The 15,255-nt window shown below is 35.6% G+C and overlaps 1 protein-coding gene across 1 annotated transcript in view; it reads right to left on the bottom strand.

Annotated features, from left to right (window-relative positions):
- Positions 1-768: 768 nt before the first annotated feature.
- Positions 769-15,255, bottom strand: part of LOC101653723 (mono-ADP ribosylhydrolase 2) — a 196,159-nt gene continuing 181,672 nt past the window's right edge. Inside the window, exons 10-11 of the mRNA XM_045295173.1 lie at positions 14,235-14,303; positions 769-973 (exon numbers count right to left, since the gene is read on the bottom strand). Coding sequence (XP_045151108.1) covers positions 14,242-14,303 — 62 coding nt within the window. The 3' untranslated portion in view covers positions 769-973; positions 14,235-14,241. The remainder of the gene's footprint in view (positions 974-14,234; positions 14,304-15,255) is intronic.

Raw genomic sequence — 15,255 nt, 5'->3', positions numbered from 1 at the left:
TATATATATATATATGCTTTTGTGAAAATCACATACCTATAGACACATATAAGTGTATGATGGGATTATTAATATTTATGGCCTGTTTGGATCCTGAATGCGGTAATTCCCTCTCAACTTTTAATTAAAGCACATAGAAAAGTTCCTTCCTTGACAATGGGGTGGCACAAGGTGGTCTGCACAAGGAAGCACATGGTAAAAACCTCAGGAAAGAGATAAACTCTGTTGAAAGTTAATGCCAAAGGAAAGCAGATACACCACTCTGGCTAGTAAGGGACCCTGAAGGCTGTCAATACATACCTACATGGTTTTGTCTTTGTATTTTGCTCTAGACTAAATCCTGCCTTCATATTTCTTATCAACTACATGGAAATGTTTTACCTCAGGAATTCCTAGGTGAAATATTTTTAATTCATAATTGCAGACCTTTTCTGTATTATTTCTGAGGATTTGTCTGTTTTATATTTTGCATCTTTTGACTGTGGATTATTCTGATGTTGGGTTTGGTGCTTCCTGATATATACCCTGCAGCTTATCAAAATGTATCTTGATTATGTTTCTATGAACAAACCAGTGTTTGACCAGCTTTGTGAAATAACTGAGAGAGCAGAGACAGGGGTTAGAGGACGCGTGAGTGCTCAAGCAGGCCAACGTGCCCCTGGGGCAAAGTTGTAAGAGAAAAACAAAACAAAAATTACAAGTACTAAGCCTAAAAGATGCAGTAACAGGGGTCCCCCTCCCCAGCCCCACCCCATCAAATTAGAGCATTTTTATTTTCTTTTTCGGCAGGTAGAACAAAATGCAGTTTGAGAAATTAGAGCAAAGGATTTGCCACCCTTCTGTGGGACTTCCCTCCCCCCACCTTCTCCATAGAATATATTCCTGTCTGCCTGCATCCCCCTGAAGAGGTTGAATAATGCTGAGGTCTATCATTTAGTGCCACTTCTCTGTTCCTTTGCTTCATCCCGTGGTCCTGTCAAAGACAAAGAGAACTAAGCATTAGCTTAAAGATAAGACATCTTCATAATCCTATCAGAAATACATTTTTAGTAGAACTGTTTAAATTTCACTGGCCCATCAAGAGGTTTAGACACATTTTATTTGATTATCAACAAGCTTTGACTATCTGAACTGTTATTTTCTTTAAACATGGGTACTTTAAAACATATATATTAAAAAGTAAACAAAAACCTGTCGTTGTTGAGTCCATGCCGACTCATGATCTGTTGGGCAGAGTAGAACGGCGCAATAGGTTTCCAGTGTCACAGTTTGCTCCCTTGGAGAGACTTGTGTTCCAACTACCAACTTTTCAATTAGTAGCTGAATACTTATAACCACTGTATCACAAGGGCTCCTTAAAATGAAACGCCTCCACTACCTTACCTGTCATCAAGCAATTCTAACTCATAGTGAAGCTACAGGGCAGAATAGAATTTCACCTTTGGATTTCCAACATTGTAAATCCTTTGTAGAGTAGAAAGCCTTCTCTTTCTCCCATGGAGCAGCTGGCAGTTTTGAATTTCTGATCATATGGTTAACAGCCCAGCACTAAACCATTATACCAACATACTTTTGGGTTCTTTAGAATACATAAATTCAAGCTAGTAATCACAGGACACATGGACAACTTGAATCAGGTGATTGAAATGACTAACTCAACTTTCCAAGTATTTTTTTTGAAAGCTTAACTGAAACAAGTCATTAAGTGCCAAAATACAATCTTAAGCATATCCCACCTGAATTTTGAGACTATTTCAAGAACATATCTGACACCTGGAACATTAATGATCTGAAGACACATATTGAACACAGACCTGACAAGCCATGTGATGTCAAGAACATCATGTAGGAAGAAAATAAAAACCTCATTGAAAATACAGGAAAGAAAAGATCAAAGCAGATGTCAGAATGGACTTTGAATATTGCACTTGAACATAGAGTAGCTTAAGCAAATGGAAGAAATGATGGAGTAAAAAAGCTGAATAGAAATATTCAGTGAGAAGCTAGAGAAGAAAAGGAAAGTATTAAAATGTAATGTGCAAAACCCTGGAGCTACATAGCCAAAATGCATATTTCATATGACACTTTCAGCGTATTTGAAGATACAAAACAAAACAACAACAAAAAAGAAAAAATTCAAGCCTATAGTTGCAATATTGAAAGTCTATTGACAAAATATTAATTAACGCAGAAAACATTAAAGAAGACAGAAAGAATGCACAGACTCACTGTACCAAAAGATAAACCACTTCAAGTAGCATAAATCAAGAGCTGGTGGTACTAAGGAAGAAGTACAGTCTGCATTTAAGGTATTGGCTGAAAACAAGCCTTCGGGAATTGGCTGAATTTCAATTGAAGTGTTTCCACAAGCTGATGAAGCACTGGAAGCACTCACTTTATGCAAAGAAATTCTGGAGACAGCTACCTGGCCAACTGATTGGGAGAGACCCATATTTGTGCCAATTCCAGAGAAAAGTGACCCTGATAAGACTACCTGAGGCTCCATCTGACAAGGTTCTGTTATCTAGGCAGTCTAATTGCTAGGAGGTATAATGTTGAGGAACAATTTCCTCCCTTGTTAAGTTAGGAAACGAGGAAAATACACTCTCTCAGGAAGGGAATGTTGATACAGCTGTCTCTTTGGTTGTACACCAAAGGAATATTTCTTCATGGAAAACATATAATAAGAGATTTTCTTGAAGGGATCTTGAAGTTATTTCTATCTGAATTTTCCCAGACCACTTAAACTATTTTATTAACAAGCTGTTTCTGGGAAATAACACCTGGGTTCCAAGAAGAATTTACATTCACTCTTGAGAGTGAGTGTAATGCATATATGTTCCATCAGTGATGTTTTATGATCCCATTTGAAAGCAATAAAACTATGGTGGAAAATAATGTAATTAGTTCTTATAATCAATTATAGCAACGATTTGTATTCAACTATCCAATAGAAGCCCATTTCCCATCCCTAACTCATCCTACTTGTAACCTCAACCAATAATTAACAAAGTAATTGCATTATAATTTTATTATTTCAAGAACTACATCTATCTGTGGGAGAAAATTTTACTCAAAGGCATCAATTCTCACTTATGGATACTGCTGTATTCTGACTTCTAGGTGTACTATTTTTTCTTCCTCTGAATACATTATCTTAAATTCAAGTTTTACAGAGTGACTGGATTAATTTCTACAACACATTTCAAACCAAATGATATTAAACCAAGAGTGACTCAGTAAGAGCCAATCACCTACAAGCATTTTAATGGTTGTTTGATCCAACTTAAGTACTAATTTTTCTTATTTGATTGCATCTATAGGAAATCTATTTTAACTTAGGATGAAGTAAAGATGGAAGTAAAAGGTGATGTCTGCACAAAATGCACTGGGGTGGGATATTGTAGGGATAAGTTTAAAATATGCTGGAATTTAAAATATGCATTTAATATATTTTGGTAAATGACAGAGTAGAAAAGAGCTTTGGGTCTAGACAATCCACATTACTACACTAAATGAGCCATGTAAATGCAAGCAAATCGACTTCTCAAAGAGTTAGGTTAATCATATCTAAGGAAGAACTCCAGTTGATGATAACTAGACTAATGTTCCTTTATTGTGCCCTATAAATGTTTTTTAAAATTATTTATTTGAAGTATATATGCAGATTTTTGAAACTAACTTACATTTTAAAAAGTTGCTTGATCCCTCAACAATGACTATTGTTAATATTCTAGGGCAGTGGTTTTCAACTTTCCTAATGCCACGACCCTTTAATACAGTTCCTCATGTTGTGGTGACCCCCAACCATAAGATTATCTTTGCTGCTACTTCATAACTGTAATTTTGCTACTGTTATGAATCGGCAACCCCTCTGAAAGGGTCATTCGACCCCCAAAGGGGTTGTAACAGAGAGGTCAAGAACCACTGTTTTAGATTATTTAATCCTAGTATTTTCACATATCTTTCATACATGCACAGACAAGTATAAAGTGAAGCTAAAACCATAATGCAAATTATAGAAAATAACATATAGTTAGCATGCCTAGTTTATAAGCACTACTCAAATATTGGTGATATAACTTTAATTGTAGTTTTAATGTATTATTTCTTTAAAATAAAAATCATGAAGAAATTTTCAAAATTGTTTCTCTTCCTTCCAAGAGGTAAGCAAACTCCTTACATGTGTGAATCAACAACTTACATGCTTTAATACTATTACACATGGCTGTGCAAACATATATATGCTGTACAAACCTACATCTGCAGTACATAGTGTATAGTGTTGTGTTTTGTATACTATATAAACACATAAATACTAATCCAATTTCATATTTTAACCTCCCTCTAATTACTAGTATTATTTTCACAGTCAATTCATGTTCATATTTGCCTGTGCACTTAGTATTTTTCTTGACTTACAATTGTTCCATGCATTACACTCCTTCCTCAATCACTTTTCTTCTTACTATTTTATATCCTTTGCTATTTTTTATAAAGAATATATAAAGAGAAAGCTTTCTGCCTTTTCTCTGAAAATATATGGTTGCTGGTACAGAACTTTATTGAAGATTATTTTTCTCAATTTTTGAAGATTCAATTGTTCCATTTTGTTCAGATTTTTTTAAGTTTTATTTGTTGTTGTTGAGAACATAAAACATACACCAATTCAAAAGTTTTTACATGTGCAACGTAGTGACTTTGATTACATGCCTTGGGTTTGATTACATGCCACCCACCTTTATCAGTTGTTACTCCTCTATAACATAAATTCACGGTTACTTATGGTTCCTATGTAAGTTTTCAAGCTGTCCTTGTTAATTTGATCCTATAAAGGATGAACTTAAAGCAGCATAATGCTCAAAGCAGGCCTTTTTTTATTAGCTAAGTTAAACTACTGTTTAGTTTTAAGATTTCTTCCGGGGATTGTTTCTGTTCTAACATTTAAGGATTGTCTCCTTCCAATAGTTTTCAGGGCTTTATCAAGAAAGTCAAGAGTCTATGAGAATTTGAAATTATGTTCTATATTTTATTTTTTCCATCAGGATATTCTATGGAATTTTTGAAAATCACAACATTCAGTACTGACTACTGGGCACCATTCTGTTCTTCTGGTAAAGGAGGCAGTTGTTCATGGAGTTAATTAACCATATATTCCTTATCTTTCTGTTTATGACTCTTGCTTTCTATGGTCCATGTGAATAGAGACAAAGTTTTGTGTCTTGGATGGGCATTTGCAAGTTTTTAAGATGTGAGGAACTAGTCAACAAGATAGGAAGTACAACAGAAGCACTAAGCACATTATGGGCTTCATTAACTGGTGAAACCATAATCCTAAACCTTCAAACCCAGGAGCAAAATTCTATAAGCTGGCCCTGTCACTGTTCGTGTGTGTGTGATTGTTGTAAGTATATCACACATTTTTTCAAATTTAACATTCAATAAATGTGCAAATTTATCAACATCAATTATGATATCTGGCTGTGCAACACTAAATTTAATCAATATCATTTTTTTTCTATCACTGTACTTCCCCATTTGTCGCTAACACCTACCCCTGGTAACTACTAGTAAACTTTGGTTTCTATACATTTGCCTTCTATTTTTACATAAATTAGATCACACAAAATTTGTCCTTTTGTGATTGGGTTACTTAATTTAAGATAATATCTTCAAGCTACATCCATATTGTAGCGTGTGTCTAGACTTCATTTCTCCTATTTAATGAAGAGCATTACATTGTATGTGTGTACCATATTTTGTTTATCCACTCATCAGTTGAGGAATTTAAAAATTTTTTAAACTATCTTGAGGAATGCTGCAAAAACATTAGTGTTTAAGCTAGTCTTTTCCGTGTAGGAGAGGAGTGGGGTCTTCGATTCCTGTAAAGTCGTGAATTATTTAATATGGATTTTCTAGCTATACTTTATGTTACACCTATCAAGTAACCTTTTCTTTCATGACTTCAGGTAAGACATTTGGTGGTGGTGGTGGGGTCATTCTGATTGTATCATATGATTCACCTATGAGTGGTTGTTAACAGGGATAATTGTGATTGCCATCCAACTGGGCATAAAATCAGCTCTCTCCAAAGCAGGAAAGAATTATAAAGTATGCATACCTTGTTACTTATATTTGTCTATATATTTCATGTTATTAAGGATCTTTCTTTTTATGTATATATTTGAATTTCTTCCTAGTGTCTTTTACTTCTCATCTACAGAACTTACTCTAGTGCTTTTTTGTGGGACCCCAAAGCAAACTTCCTGCTATTGAATAGTATGGTAGATATAAAATCTCTTGTTTGGGAACACTTTAATCCCACTATCATTCTTTAAGGTAGTTGTTCTGGGTATGATAGTCTTGTTTGAGATTTCTTTTTTCCTTTCAGCATGTTCATTTGGAATAGTTACTCTGAACTTTCTGTGACTTGTGATTCTTTTGTAGGATATTTAGTCTTAACTTTTTCAGCGTTCTTCTTTAAATAGTGTTTTTTCCTACCTTATTTTTGAAAGAAACTCTTAAATTGGAAGAGTCTTTGGACTTTGCTTACTATTCCCTCTCCTTCTTAGTGAAAATTTCTTCCTCACTCCCAGTTTTTATAGAATTCAAATGTTCTAAATCTTGTTTGTTAACTTAAAATATCTCCTAAATTCACCATAAACATACCATGGGCAGTCTGTTTACCAGTGGGTATCACCATTCAGGAGAGACATTGTGAACTAATCAACTTTTCCAACCAGCAGTGAAGTTTCCACCTCTCTGGCTATCACTTTCTTCTCGTCTTTATTTTGGAGTCACATGTTTTGTCTCAAGACCCATTCCATGTCTGATTCTCTGTTTGTTGGTGCATTTACTCTATTGACATTGTCATTATTGATATATGTGAGGTTTTTGCTGTCATGTTGAGGTGTTTGCTTTGGTTTCTGTGTGTGCATGGTTTTTTGGTATCTTCATTCCTTCTATAATTTTGTGATGCTTTGAGTGCTGTTTTCGTTATATTGGTTTCTCCGTGGCTTCTTCCTGTACCATTGTATAAAGCTCTCCAGTTGCTCAGCTATTTTACTTGATTCTCTATCCATGGTGATCTTGTTTATATATATTTTTTGTAATGCTGGTTTTAATTTCACAAATTTCTTTAGGTTTTCCTTGCTGGAAATATCTCTATTTTAACTTCATATTATAGGGACAATTTCGCTCAATATAGGATTTTTTGCCTGGTAGTTTTTTCTTTCAGAATTTTGCTTATGTTAGTCCATTTGCCTACAAGCTTTCTGCTGAAAAGTCTGAGCTTATCCCGACCTTTAAAGGTGACTTTTCTTTCCCCCCTCTTTTCCCTCAAGATTATCTCCTTTTCCATTAAATTAAAGTTTTACTATGATATGCTACAATATTTTCTTATGGTGTCTATCCTGTTTGAAGTTCTCTTAGATTCTTTTTGCCTCCTTTGTGATGTTGGGAAAATGTCTTCCTTGATTTCCCATACTACTTTCTCTGTAGATTTTTGTCTGTTTGTTTCTGCCCTAGGATCCTCATGAGAAATAGTTGTTTCTTTTGACAGTGTTCCACATCATTCTCAGGCGTTCTTCAAATTTCTTTGGTTCTTTTGTTGTTTGTATTCAAAGTTATTGTCCTTGAGCTCATAGATTTCAATTTTCATTTTCTTCTACTCTACCCCTTAAGTCTTTTACTGTACTGCTTCATTTTGTTATTTCATAGCTTGCATTCTGGCAATTCTTTTGGTGTAGTGTTTTCAACTTCTTCTGTTCTAACTAGTGTTTTCCACATCTTTTAAAGAGACTTTAACACCATTCTTCTGAATTCTGTTTTTAGTAGTTCCAAGACATCTTTTTTTAGAATTTTCATTTGTTTGTTTTGTTTTTTAATGTATAGAGTTTGTCTACTGTTTCTGCCACGTCACAGTGAAGCTGGTAGTTGTGTATGAACTTCTTTTCTTGTAGGGTTTGTTGCCTTCCTATAGGGAGGTGGGAGAGGTCAAATAGGGGCCAGAAAACATACAGTGATGAGATGGAGAAAAGGAGAGAGAGGTGGGTAAGTATGTAATGTTGAGAGAAAGAATAAAATAAAATAAAGTAATGTTAATTTTAATGCTAAACCATCTGACTAGGCCAACAGATTTGTATAATGGTAAAATGTATTTTAAGAGATGCAATCAGAATTAACACGTTTTGTGGAAATATATTTTGTGAAGAAAAGGAGAAAGAGATAAGAAAGTGCAGGGGACAGGAGAAAAGTATAAGCAAATATTCAGACTAGAAGAAAATAATTTATATATAAAAATGTTAAAGAGAAAAAGTAGAATATATGAATAAATGAGAGAAAAAGAAAGAAGAGAAAAGACAGGAAAAATAGAAACATTTTTAAAAGATAAAAGAAAAATACAAGAGGAAAACAATGAAAAAGTGGGCAGAGACAGAGAGACAAAGATTGGGGCATGGTTTACAGTGCTAGATTTCTTTTACTGTGACAGCATAAATGTGGGTTGGTCTTGGCACTCAGATGAAAAGAAAAAAAAAACCTATTATTATTATTATTAAAGCCCTGCTTAGGTGGGTGTGCTTTAATATGCAGGCCTGCCTATTTTTGCCTGGAAGGCATGCATATTCTCAGTGGGAGAGTATTGTATAGGTAGAGGAAGTTGGAGAGAACTAGAAATAAAAATATGTCAAATACACACAAAAAAAGAAAAGAAAGTGAAAAATAAAACTGCCCTGTGGGTGGGGATGCTTGCTCTTTTGACAGTGTTATTGTGTGTATTTATCTGTCACATAGCATGGTGTTTGTGGGGCAGGGGGTGCCAAAAAAGAAAGCAGGCAAGAATGCGACAGAAAAAAATATGGCCAAAAGAATTGTTTAGAATGTCTATGCCATATTTTCCATGCGGTCTGTTATCCATGCAGGACCCCTAAAGGCCAGTGGGGAAATAGCTTTAGCTGGCTGGATGGTGAGACCACTCAGAAGTGGCTCATGCTGCTGGTTGATTGTTGTCCATCAGCAGGTGTTACAATCTTCCACTTTAAGCTTTTAAGTAGTTTTCATTGTTTCCAGTGAGTGCAGGATTTCCATCCTAGTGAAACCTGTCCAATAGTTACTGAGAAGATCTTTCTGTGCTTCTTACCTGGAGGCCATATCCCCCCATCCTCTTGTTAAGTTATTTATTGTTAACTTCCTAGTTATTAGTTACTTTTTCAATTTGTATATTACTACATTACTCTGGATTGTATAAATTTGTGCTTCAAGTTTATAGTGCACATTTGATTGCTATTTATTATGGCTTTTTTCCCTCCACATAGCTGAGAGCCCCAGATTTACTTATACAAAGATATCAGTTTCAACCTATTACCTTGAGTAACTCAAGGTCTTTGAAGGGGTATTAGAACCCAAACCTATGGGACCTCACTCAGTATTCTCAGGATCTGTTGACCCTCTCTACAAATCTCAATCAATTTGTAGCCATAAACTATCACTAGATTATTATTATTATTATTTGGAATTTCAACTTTTCCTTGACTGTGTATGTTAGACTGTATTGTATACAAAAATAAAACCAGTTACCCTCATATATGTATAAAATTTACATTAAGAAATAATTATATATCAACAAGGGACACCAGCTCAGTCTAACTGAGCTACATGGCTAGCTGGAGTTCTCTTTGGACTTGCAAACTGCAGACCAATGAAACAGAATGGTGAAGTATGGAAATCAAAAGCTGGTTGGTGCAGGTTGTGTATATCCCAGGTCTGGGGAACATGATAGGGTAGTGACACTCCTAGGATTTGAGTCCCAAATGGGTCCATCTCTGGAGGCACACACAGAATCTAAGCAAGCAGGAGGGTGAAAGGCAAGAGAGAGAGTCTCACTATCTCTCTTATAAAAAGGCCACATCCTATGGAGGCATCCTTAGGCTATCACCTGATTAACATGGTAGACTCCATTCCTACCTCCACACAGGCACCATCAAATTGACATAGAATCTAACCACTATGGGACACCTCTTGTTAACTTGAACCCTTGTTAAGTTGAAACCTGTATACAACTCTTTAACCTTATTAATCTCTAAACAAAGACAATAATAAAACTGTGTTTCTGCCTAATAGGATACAACTGAAACATGCACAATTAAAAATGCACCAGTACCTTATTTAAGGTACTTATTTAAATCTTATTTAAGTTAACAAAACAAAAATGTCTTATTTTCCCAAATTGCAGTTTTATAAACATCTGAACCTGAACTCTAATTACATCTCTAATTCTCTCACCCTCTGTTCCTTAGATCCGTTAGGAAAAGAGAAAAATTTCAGTGGTATTCCTCCCTTATTCCAGTTATTTAAGACTAAAGACAATCAGAAAAGTTTGTAAGTCAGTCACATATATGAATATAACTAGTAATGTTTCCAAAGACAACCCAGTCTAATACACACACTAAAGAAAAAAATTGAAATTCCAAAAAATAATGAACTGGTGATAGCTATTTATTACAAATATATTGAGATTTGTAGACTCAACAGACTTTGAGAATACTGAGAGATGTCTCATGGACTTGGGTTCTAATGTCCCTTCAGAGACCTTGAGCTACTTAAAGTAAGGGATTGAAACAGATAACTTTACATAAGTAAATCTGGGGCTCTCACGCAAGTGGAGAAACTCCCCCCCCCCTCAACAAAACAAAACAAAACCCTTCTATTGTAAAAGTTTTGTAAATTCACGCTTTTAACTCTTCCCCATTTTCGGTATCCAATTTCTAAATTGCTCATTCCTTTCAACCCAGTGCACTGAGAAGACAAACATGATCTCTGATGAAGAATCTTCATTACAGTTGGAACATTGTGTGTCTGCACCAATAAGCAAAGTCAAATCTAGTGCAGGCCATCCCAAGCAGTGTGCACCTGTTTACAGGGTCATACGTCTTCCTCTTCATCTAGTTGGGTTCTGGTCAACCCAGTTCTAGCCATTCCAAGCTAGGTTAATGGGTGCCATAGCAAGATCAGGAGTTTCACATGTTTCCTTCCAATTCAGACCATTGACCCTGTCACATAGCCTCATAAGAATAGCACCCTCAGGGTAAGCTCAGGTTCTGTGCAACTCTTTTTTTAACTTCAGACAAGCTAGCTCATTTTGTCTCTCCTCTAGTTTCAGGTCTATAGGTGCCAGTGGCCAGATTGATTTCTGTCTCTCCATTGCTGTGATTTCCCCATTTCCTCTCAACAAGGGAATCTGGGATCACCTAGTGAGCATACCAGGCTTCCCACAGACTCCCTTTAGCATTCAGTCCAAGAGGTGTTGTCTACTCCAATGGGCACAGACTTTCCTGCCTAGGTGTTTCTCCAGGAAAACTGCTTGCTCAAAATGAAAAGAAATCAGAGTCACCTATCCCACCCACACTGCATCCCCCACACCCCCGCAACATACACACTTCTCTTTAGTCTCCTAGCAGTTCTAGTTGTATGTCTTTTCAAAAGCAAATATCTTGACACTCAAGGCACTGGGTGGGGCTTATCTTTTCTAAACTAAAGCCATTTATTTTTTCCAGGCTAGCCTTTTAGCAAATCTAATTGTAAAGACTGAAGGCAGGTAGGCGTACAAGCACCTTCTGGAGAGCTCAATATAATGCTTTTGCAGCCACATCCTAAACAATTCTTTTAAAAATAATCCGGTTAAGTTAATCTCAGACTCTCAACTTCAAATGCATATGGAAATTTGTCTGTGGCAGAATATCTCCAACAGGGTTGGCCTTCTATCAGCCATTTTGTCAAAGCTTCGTGGCTTTTGCTCTGGGGAAGTACAAAAGTCTCTTTTCTTCCCTAAGCTGCAATTTAGCATCAGTTACATTCCTTTCAGCCATATCTGGTAGGAATAATCAAAGGAAGCTTCCATGAGTCCAAATTTCAGTCCCACACCTTTTCCAGATACCAACGGAGTAAATAACATTGTTCATTTTCTTCCATGCACTTATTATTCTTTGCCATAGCTCTAAGAAACTATTAATTGAGTTACTATCTCTATATATTTATCTATCCTGGATATTATGTATAGAAAAATATGCAAAAGGAAAAAAAACACCAAAACCCAATAACAATAATAAAATATAGAAAAACCACTGTTGAAAAAGTAACAGAAAAAATATATTAAAAATTATAACAAATTAAAAATGGATGGAAAGGGATAATAGCCATTTTCTAATGTACTCTGTTTGATAGCAAAGCTATTTACTTCCCTGGTAAATGGTCTGAGGGAATCCACTGGAAGCTTATTGCCTGTGGAGTCTCTGAAATGTATTCTGGGCTTTCACTTTCTTCCATAACCTTCTGTAAACTGGGCACTCAAATTTTAAGCTCTAATAGGTTTTCTTCTGATCTTGAGTTTTGTAATTTATAATCCTTCAATAATACTGGCCGATTTACTTCCTTCATGTGGGCTTGGCTAACACCTAACCAGATGGTTGCTTGTTTTAAGACAAGTTTTTAAGACCCCAGACACTATTCTTCCTGATAGCCAGGCACCATCTCATTTCTTCACCACACTTCTCGATAGCACCTATATATTTATTCAGTAATCTCTCTATGAAGGAAAGTATCTAGTAGGGTAATAATTTTATTCCTGTTTAATGAAATCTCTCCCATATCTTTTCTATAACAAAAATTTTCAATGGGTTAATAAAAGGAAACTTTTAATAGAGCATGATTGTAGACTTGTAATTTTTTAATATCCTGTGCTACACATGAATTATACAATCACTAGTACATTTAATTTTAAATAACCATTAGACTACTATTAGGAGAACATATGTTCTCTTTCATATACCCCTAAATTTGTTGCCATAATATTGAACAGCAAAAGTAAGAAATCTGATGTTTTTTTGTTTGTTTGTTTAAAAAAAATTATTTTATTAGGAATCCTTACAGATATTATAACAATACATAGTTCCGTTAGATCAAGCATGGCTGTACAATTGCTACCACCATCATTTTCAAAACCTTTTCTTTTTTTTTTTCTAATCATTTTATTAGGGGCTCATACAACTCTTATCACAATCCATACATACATCAATTGTGTAAAGCACATTTGTATGTTCATTGCCCTCATCATTCTCAAAACATTTCCTCTCCACTTAAGCCCCCGGTATTAGGTCCTCATTTTTCCCCTCCCTCCCGGAGAGTGTAGAGTTCCACACCAAGAAGAACATAAGAAATGCTGGGAGTTAAAGTGTCAACACATAATTTGGGTCTTCCAGTTCACTTATTCCAGACAGTTCAGTAATTCCATGCAGTTCATTTATTTTATGTTTTCCATATCTTATTATTTTAGGTAAAGAAATGAGATGTTTATGAAAGTCAGCCTGACTTCTTTTTTCCAATTCTTCTCACCAGTCCTTAAGATACAAAAAGGATTTCCAGCTCACTTATCGTTCTAGATTTCTCAACCTGTGGGTCGCAATCCCTTTGAGGGTCAAATGACCTTTTCACAGGGGGTCACCCAAATCATAACAGTAGAAAAATTACAGTTATGAAGTAGCAACGAAAAAATTTTATGGTTGGGGGTCACCACAACGTGAGAAACTGTATTAAAGGGTAGAGGCATTAGGAAGATTGTGAATTACTGTGCTAGATGTTTTGGCTTCTGCTGACAGATTTAGAATGTTCATCTAGAAAAGTTCCTAACCCGGTGTGACTGTGACTTTTTCAAATCCCTGGGAAGTACTCAAAGGTTCTTTAAATTCAATAAGCCTTTATACAGATGCACAGGACCTGAAGTAGTGGTGTGAGGGGACCAGTACTTACAGTGGGGGTAAGGGGGCTTGGGCCTATCATCAGTATGTGTTCTTGTGCCTTATATATTCTCCAGGGCAAAGATATAGGGTTTTATGCTTTAAAAAAAAGAAAATAACTCATTAGGTAGTTTCTGGAAAAGTAATATTTCAGAATTAGTTTGTGTTTCCAGAAATGAGTTAATCGCTCTAGGAGATGAGGGAGTGAGACAGATAGGGAATTTTTTATTGTTAAAGCTCCAAAAATGCTATACTTCATGATCGGTATGTACTGCAGCAGCTTATCTTTTATTTCCCATTTTATTCTTATGCTGGTATTATTCAGTATAAAGGCTTGAAAGTTTTGCCTGTGGGACTTGGCAGAACCAAGGGAAATCTAGTCCACCATTCACAAATATTTCCTACAGCCAGTTTGTCATTGAAAATCCTACCATACAGGCACCTTACCTATTAGTTAATCTTCTTGCTGACTCTCTGCTGGTTCATTTATACTGTCAACCCGACTATTCATTTCAACTGTAACCAGAAAGAAAAGCAAACAGGTTAAACATTTAATAAATTCATCTTTAAAACACATTCAAATGGTCTGTGGTTTGATTTTCTGATTCCTTATCTTATACATTTTTCAATTTACTTCCATTCGTTCAACATCTCAGAACTATAATGCAGCTTTTATTTGCTGTTGGTGGGGTCAAGATAGCTTCTTTATTGAATTGTAGGAACTTGAGTCTTTCTGTACAATTTCATCCTAGCTTTTGGGGTTCACTGAGTATATTTATCAAAGGCATTAATAGATGCTTTAGAACATAAAAAGAGAAAATAGAGAACGACAGAACATGAATATTGAGACAAGCAACTCCCTCTAAAACAGATCAATGACTATGGGATTGTTTGCTTCTCCACTTTAGAATGTATCAGACCCTGTAAACTTCGAAACATAGTCGACTTCATGGACTAGAAAAACAAATCATCTAACAAGATCACAACAGAGGTAACGCATGTGCTTTTAATTTGCTGGATGTTATTATTTTGCATGAACATTTTCATAAAATATAATTCATAATTAGTGTCACTATCAAGAAGCTCATAGCAGGTAGAGCAGTCCATCTTTAAATTTAGGAAGGTTGATCAGTTTAATTAGAGTGATATTTTTAAAGCATCAAAGCCTCTATTATAAAATGAGAATTAAACAAATGGATAATTGACTATACAGTATATTTCAATAGAACTGTGGCTTGTAAGTTCTGTAGCAACCAGCTTAGAAAACCAGCACACAATCTCTGTAACCCTTGGCCTAGAATGATCTGGACTTGACTTATGCCTATCAGGCCTTCCCACTACCACCACACCAACCCCTTCTTTGAACTCTGACCCAGAGAAAGCCAAATACATTCTCACAGTCCATCACATAAGGTATCCCTCAAATGTTAGCCAGCTTATAGACTCCCCATGCCAACCTCCTCCAATC

The sequence above is a fragment of the Echinops telfairi genome, unplaced genomic scaffold, assembly GCF_000313985.2.
Source record: "Echinops telfairi isolate 266 unplaced genomic scaffold, ASM31398v2 ScPeMD7_5592;HRSCAF=6446, whole genome shotgun sequence".
Lineage (NCBI taxonomy): Eukaryota > Metazoa > Chordata > Mammalia > Afrosoricida > Tenrecidae > Echinops > Echinops telfairi.
This window is presented reverse-complemented; position numbering and strand designations above follow the sequence as displayed.